At 62.6% G+C, this 6,825-nt stretch overlaps 2 protein-coding genes across 2 annotated transcripts; both read right to left on the bottom strand.

The window, feature by feature from the left end:
- Positions 1 to 970: 970 nt before the first annotated feature.
- MIOX (myo-inositol oxygenase) lies at positions 971 to 3,333 on the bottom strand. The gene is made up of 10 exons (XM_040991726.1): positions 3,319 to 3,333; positions 2,931 to 3,011; positions 2,759 to 2,839; positions 2,518 to 2,680; positions 2,359 to 2,426; positions 2,157 to 2,266; positions 2,004 to 2,071; positions 1,862 to 1,911; positions 1,665 to 1,777; positions 971 to 1,081 (listed from the first exon to the last, which is right to left on the bottom strand). Exons 1-10 carry the CDS (start codon positions 3,331 to 3,333, stop codon positions 973 to 975), a joined length of 858 nt encoding a protein of 285 aa, XP_040847660.1. The 3' UTR covers positions 971 to 972.
- Positions 3,334 to 5,667: 2,334 nt separating this feature from the next.
- ADM2 (adrenomedullin 2) lies at positions 5,668 to 6,495 on the bottom strand. The gene is made up of 2 exons (XM_040988430.1): positions 6,398 to 6,495; positions 5,668 to 5,971 (listed from the first exon to the last, which is right to left on the bottom strand). The coding sequence occupies exons 1-2, from the start codon at positions 6,493 to 6,495 to the stop codon at positions 5,668 to 5,670; spliced, it is 402 nt and encodes a 133-aa protein (XP_040844364.1).
- Between the last annotated feature and the right edge of the window lie 330 nt (positions 6,496 to 6,825).

Below are 6,825 nucleotides of genomic sequence, written 5' to 3'. Positions count from 1 at the left end.
CCACAGGTGGAAGCTTCCCTTGCTACACCATGATGCTGGCTCCTGTTGTGGAGATTTCAACATCAGGGTCAGTGCCGATCTTCTCTATGAACGTGGGATGCATTTCCATTCAACCTCAGTGTTGACAATGTCTTTGCACAGTTCTTTCACCACCTTGGTTATATTGATTCCTATTTTTTGGTAGCTAATATATTTGGGATTATTTTCTTGATTTGTTTCCCAACAGCTTTGTTAACATATAGAAACGTGATTGTGTAGGTGGGTTTACATTCTGCAGTCTACCCAGTTTGTTCTCGTGGACATTAGCTACTGAATCTGTGACAATTCGTTGTGGCAGCCATGGAGCTCCCACCCAGCCAAGAGGGAGGCTGTCCTGAGGGGCTGGGTGAGCCTCCCCGCCCCCTGGAGCACCTTCACCCCGACACACCCGACGTGAGTCCTGCTGAACCTCAAGACACACTCACCCAGGAGGAGGTGCTAGTGCTGAAAGGCAGCCAGCAGCCAAGGCCAGTGACGCAGGACACCGTGGTGGGAAGGAACAGATGTCAGCCAAGCGAGGGTGCGGCCCGGGACGACACGGCTTGGAGCAGCAGACCTGGCAGAGGTGAGCAGCCGAGCTGTGGGGCTGCAGCTGGGTGCAGTGCTGACCCTGCGACCAGCTTCTGCCATCCTCTGTGGGTGCGCCCTCCCCCGGGAGTCAAGGGCTTTACTGCCACTCCATTGAAAGGCAGAGACAGAAAGCAGTTTTCTTGTGCACACATGCCACGTGTGCCACACCACACACTGTACACCCACACTCACACATACTACACACACCCCAGCAAGGCCCTGCCCAGGCCCTTCAGCTCCAAGGAAGAGTCAGACACACAGGGTTCCGCAAGGTCTTTATTGTCACCAGGAACGTGGCCTGCAGGTGGCCTGGGCCTCGGGGAGTCCTCCCTGAGCTTGGTGCAGCTCCATGGGGCCTGCTGTTCACCAGCTCAGGACGCCAGGGCAGTACTTGTCGATGAGTCCCTGGTAGTAGGAGCGCAGCTGCTCCACATCTGGCAGGTCGGGGCTCTTGGTGTACAGGTCAAACTTGCTGCAGATGGAGGCACTGTGAGGCCATGCAGCCACAGCCCCCACGCCCAAAGGCCCCATGCAGCCACAAGCCCCCATGCCCAAAGGCCCCATGCCCATAGCAGCCCCACGCCCAAAGGCCCCATGCCCATAGCAGCCCCCATGCCCACAGCGGCCCCCATGCCCACAGCGGCCCCCATGCCCACAGCAGCCCACATACCCACAGCGGCCCCCATGTCCACAGTGGCCCCATGCCCACGGTGTCCCCCATGCCCACAGCAGCCCCCATGCCCACGGTGGCCCCCATGCCCACAGCGGCCCCCATGCCCACAGCGGCCCCCATGCCCACAGTGGCCCACATGTCCACAGCGGCCCCATGCCCACGGTGGCCCCCATGCCCACAGCGGCCCACATACCCACAGCAGCCCCCATGCCCACAGCAGCTCACATACCCACAGCGGCCCCCCATGCCCACAGAGGCCCCCATGCCCACAGCGGCCCCCATGCCCACAGCGGCCCCATGCCCACAGCGGCCCCCATGCCCACGGTAGCCCACATACCCACAGCATCCCCCATGCTCACACAGCCCCCAACCCACACCATACTTGAACTCCTGCACCCAGGGCAGCATGTCCAGGTCCCGCTGGCTGCACAGCTGCCGGTAGTCACCTCCCGTGTGCCACGGGTAGAAGGAGTGAAACCGGATCATGTAGAAGGCCTGTGGGGGAGGGGAGGCCATCCTTGGCTCAGCCTGGTCAGGCGGGTCCCCTGCTTCCCTAGGCACACCCAGGCCCCTGCCTACCTCCTCGGGCAGGGAGAACTTGTTGAATCGCATCATCTGGTACAAGTATTCTGCGGGAGGGTGGGAGGGTAGGTGGGGGTGGCACCTTCAGCAGGTCCTCCCCTCCCTGCTCTCACAGGGCAGGCTCTTCCACCAGCCTCACCGTCATGGCCCCAGGACATCAGGACGTTGTCCAGCCCACAGTGTGGTGCGTACATGCCCAGCTCCGTGCTGTGGAGAGAGTTGGGATGAGGGGCTGCCACGGGCAGGACAAGGGCTGGGGAGGCTGTGGTGGGCCACTGGGCCGGAGCCACACCTGTACTGGGGGTGCTGAAGGTCAGGGTTGTCCTGGAAGGTAGACTCTCGGAAGACCACGGAGGCCTGGGGCCGGCAGCCCACAGGGAAGGTGTCTCCCACAACGGCCCACTGCAGAGGGACACAGGTCCATGGACAGGGTGCCTGCTGAGCCCCAGAAGGGCATTTGCCTCCCGCCTGCACCCCTGCTTCCCCTGCCTCACCTGGGGCTCCCCCCACAAGGCCAGCACCTTCCCCAGATCATGCAGGAGCCCGACAAGGTGGAACCAGTCTAGAGGGAGGAGGACAGGACGGGATGGTGGGTATGGGCAGCCAGGGCCAGCCAGGGCACACCCCCGCCCTGCCCGGCTGGCCTAGTGTACCCTTGTCTGGGTGCACCCTGCGGATGCCCTCAGCCGTCTGGAAGGCGTGGAACGAGTTGGGGAAGTCCACGTCCGGGTCAGACTCGTCCACCAGTGCGTCCAGTGCCTCCACAGCCTCCAGGACAGTCATCTTCTTGCAGGAGAAACTGCCAAACTGGGCGTGCTGGGTGAGTGCCAGGGCAAGTCAGTCAGGTCACACTGGGGGCCCATCCTGGGGGCTGCCGAGGAGGGCGACACCCACCTTTCTCCTGACAAAGTCCACTGTCTGGTGGGAGTGCATGAGCTTGTAGGTGTTGAAGACTCGGTCCAACAGGGGGCCCGACTGCAAGCCACACAGACTAGTCAGCAGAGGCCGCATCCCTATAGGCCCCTGCCAGGCCATGACCCTCCACCCCACCCACCATGGTCCTTACCGTGTAGTTCCGGAAGCTGCCCTTGTCTTTGGCCATCTCTGGATCCATGTCGGGACGGTAAATCAGGGAAGGGTCTGGGCCCTGGTGGCAGGTTGAGGGGGGCCCAGGTCATCGTTACACTAGCTCCAGGAGGATGCTGGCAGGCTCAAGGTTGCCAGCTGTGGCCTGAGGACACAGCCTCTCCCATGCCATCAGTAGGACCTGCAGGAGCCGCAGCCTCCAGAGCAAGGAGCTCGGTTCCTCCATGCCAGAGCCTCTCTGGGGAGCTGGGGGTTCTGCACCCACAGGAGGGAGGCCAGGACGGACAGAGTCAGCAGGAAGTGGGTAGGTGATGCAGGCTTTCCCCTAAGGGGCCCAGCCAGGACACCAACAGTCACTGGGTACTTACCACAGCCACCTTCATCTTGGTGGAATGGTAGCAGGTGCGAGAGCTCAGTTAGGCTAGACTCCCCCAGGCCTGGGTGCCCCTTTATATGTCCACTGGTTACATAAGTGACCGGACATCACCTGGCCCCTGGCCTTGGTGCTTGGTAATGAGTGACCATCCATGCTTCGCGTGGCCACAGAAAGTTAATGTGTCATCTCAGCCCAGCCATGCCCTGTCCTCAGCCTCCTGGGTCCCCCAGGACCCCACCTGCTTGGCAGTCCCTGTACCTGTCCCCTGCCTTCACTCGCCTCTGATGCCGCCTCAGGGGCCCCTCCTTAGCACCCCCAGCTTCTTTTGGGGAGCTTGTGCCTGGCACTGTGGTTCTGGGTGGGGCAGGGTCTTGCTAAGAAAAAGTTGTGCATTTGCCATTGTGTGGACAGCATGGAGTTACTGTTGCAGACCTGCAGAGGGCACAGGGATGGGGCTCCAGTCCTGGAACCCCAAGACTGGGAGCACCACAGCTGGTGAGCAGGTAGGGGGGATGAGGACAAGGAATTCCACCCAATACTATAGACATGGCAGGGAGGCCATGTGGGGATGGTACGTGGGGAACTGGGGGAGCTGGTGGGTGAGAGTCAAAGACATGGGTGCAGTGGACGGGAAGCTGCCGAAGTTGGGGCTCAGTGGGGGCATGGAGTGTCACGTGACTTCATGCCAGGCAATGGTTGTGGATCAGGATATCTCCTGACATTGCCCAGCTGCCGTGATACGAGGCCACAGGGAGAAACCAGGGGGTAGAGTCTGTGCTGCCCCCCAGGGCCCAGTGTAGGAGAGCAGCAAATGCCCCTGGCAGAGGGCACAGAACTCCCAGGTGGGAGTCTGGCGGGCGCCAGCCTGAACCTTGTCCCTGGGCCCAGGCTGAGCTGAGCTGAGCTGTGAGAACTGCTCTCCCCAGCCTGCCCCTGGACTACTGCCCCACCCACAGTCCCATGCTCTGTCCTGCCACGTGGACTTCTCGCCTTCTCAGATGTCTCCCACACCTCCTCTAGGCAGCCTCCCCTGACTGCCTAGCCATGCCGCTGCTCCTGGTCTGTATCCCTGTGCCCTGAGGTATGGTCGCTCCCATGCCGGGACTAAGAGGCCCCAGGCTGCAGGAGCAGGGCTACACCTGAGGCCCCTCTCTCCCACCTCGGGGTTATGTGGCAGACACAGCCCTGTCCTCTTATTCCCCGAATGTTAGGGTCTCAGAGTTGTTTTTTTTTTTTTTTAAAGATTTATCCATTTTTATTTGAAAGGCAGAGGCACAGAGAGAGAATCTATGTGCTTGTCCACTCTCCAAATGGCTGCAACCGCTAGGGATGGACCAAAGCCAGGAGTGTTTTCCGGGTTTCCCAGCAGGTGCAGCGGCCCAAGGACTCTGTCATCCTCTGCCACATCCCAGCAGGGAGCTGGATCAGAAATGCAGTGGCTGGATCGGAAGCAGTGTCCATGTGGGACACAGAGAGGCACGCCACAGTGCTGCCCCGCCCTCGTGGTCTCCTCAGAGGTGGGAGTGGTTGGCAGCAGACGCTGGCAGGTGGGTGGCTGAGTGTTCTGACTGACAGAAGCCGTTTTTGCTGCTCTGGGGCTGTGCTAGCCAGTACTGCAGCCTGGAACTGAACTCGCTGGCCTAGCTTCTGGTTTTTCTGGTATCCAGGGCTGGCCTCCCTGTCCCAGCTCCCAGGGAGTACAGAGGGCTGAGCCTGCCCAGCTCCTGCTGTCCAAGGGCTGGTCCTGCATTCTCTTCTGGACTGTGCCTCTCCCATGGCCGGTAGGGTGTGGGTAGAGATCTGGTCCTGTTGCTCTCAGGATCAGTAGAAGGACGTGGTATTTGTTCTGCCCCCCAGACGGCCCACATGTGAGGTGGGGTCTCTGCAGTGCATCCGGCCTGGGCTCCAGGGTTGCCAGTCGGAGCTGCCAAGGTGCCCTCCTGACCAGTCCTTCCTCAGCTGACCCTGGAGACACAGCATTGCAGGGCACTGGGCAGGAAAGGGGTGCTAGTGGCAGGGGCCCAGCCTGCTCCGAGGTGGCCCTGTGGGTTTGGAACCTGGGTCTCAGTTCCTTGCCATGAGCCCCGACTCCCCACAGATGCCCTTCTTCGGCTGTGGGTAGCTGTGCCCTGAGTGTGCACAGCTGTGGGGTACCCGGGCCTTAGGGGCGCAGACCCTCTTGGACACAGCCACAGCTCTGGGTGTCCACATCCACTCAGCCGTGCTTGCTGAAGGAGCTCTGAGCAGGGAAGTGAGCGGGGAGGGGTGGCTAGGCCAGGGCTCTGGGACCCAGGCACAGCACCCCAGCTGGAAGTTACGGGCAGGGATGTGGCCTGGACTCTCAGCCATAGCTGTGGGGGCTGCTGGGGTCGACGGGAGCAGAGTCCTGACGGCCAGCTGGCCTCACCAGCTGCCACAGGCGGTGGCTGAGGTTCTGCACCTGGCAGGTGCCCAGGGCGCAGCCCACCCGCAGCAGCTGGGCGTGGGGCCTGCGGGGGCCGCTGGCCTTGAGATGCTGGCCCCCAGAGGGGGCATAGCTGGCCCTCCTGTGTGGCTGACGGGCCTGACGGGGCTTCCAGGTTGCTGGCCAGGATGCAGGGCGTCGGGGCTGCAGGCCACTGGCGGGAATCCAGGCCGGGGGCTCTCTGTAGAGTGGAGGGAGGATGTGAACCCAAGGGTTCAGCCTTGGAGACCCATGCCTCAAGCCTGGGGTCACCAGAGCGGGAAGTCCCGGCCTCCCCAACAGCCTGGTGCGTGGCCAGGGGAAGTCCACCCAGAGAGTCACTTATAACCCAAGCTCACTACCAGCACTTCGCTGGGCAAAAGGCACATCCGGCTTTGTGGGCCAGACTAGCAGTGATGCCCCCACAGCCCTTGAGGTGAGTTGGCACCTTGCGGGAGCCCACAGCTGTTGCCACGGCTGGGTGTATGTACGTGCAGACACCTGTATCAGGGCAAGGCAGACACCCAGACCTCTGGGCAGGCAGGCTGGGACAAGAGAGGGGGCACACGCCTGTCCCGTGTTCCGGCCGTCTAGCGGGGTCAGTGGTCGGAGATTGTCTGGGACTCACCTGGGTCGCACGGGCCGTGGGCTGCTGGACAGGGCGGCTGGGAGCTGCAGGTACACGAGGCTGATGCAACTCAGGATGAGAAGCAGGAGCCAGGCCATGGCGCGCTGCGGAGGGAGAGGCTCAGGCTGCGGCGGGCAGGGCCAGCCTGGGTTTCCAGCCCGGCCCCACACCTGGGGCCCCGCGAGGGGCGCGCGAGGCAGGTACCTGCAGTGGTCGGTGCTTGGCGGCAGGTGCAAAGCGGGACACCTCGGCTGGCTTCCGCTGGCGGGCGGTGGGCCGAGCGGGCGAGGGTCTCCTGGGTCAGCTCGAAGCTTGGGGTCGTCCTGCCACGGATGCGGCGTCGGCCCTGGCGGTGCCCATGGAGCTAAATAGTCTCTGTCGCAGGGGCGGAGCTGGCGCGGGGACGGGGCGGGGCACATGGCCGGGCC

The sequence above is a fragment of the Ochotona curzoniae genome, unplaced genomic scaffold (assembly GCF_017591425.1).
Source record: "Ochotona curzoniae isolate NIBS_2020 unplaced genomic scaffold, NIBS_Ocur_1.0 contig_1014, whole genome shotgun sequence".
NCBI lineage: Eukaryota > Metazoa > Chordata > Mammalia > Lagomorpha > Ochotonidae > Ochotona > Ochotona curzoniae.
Note: the sequence above shows the minus strand (reverse complement) of the source record. Positions and strands in the feature narration are given on the sequence as shown.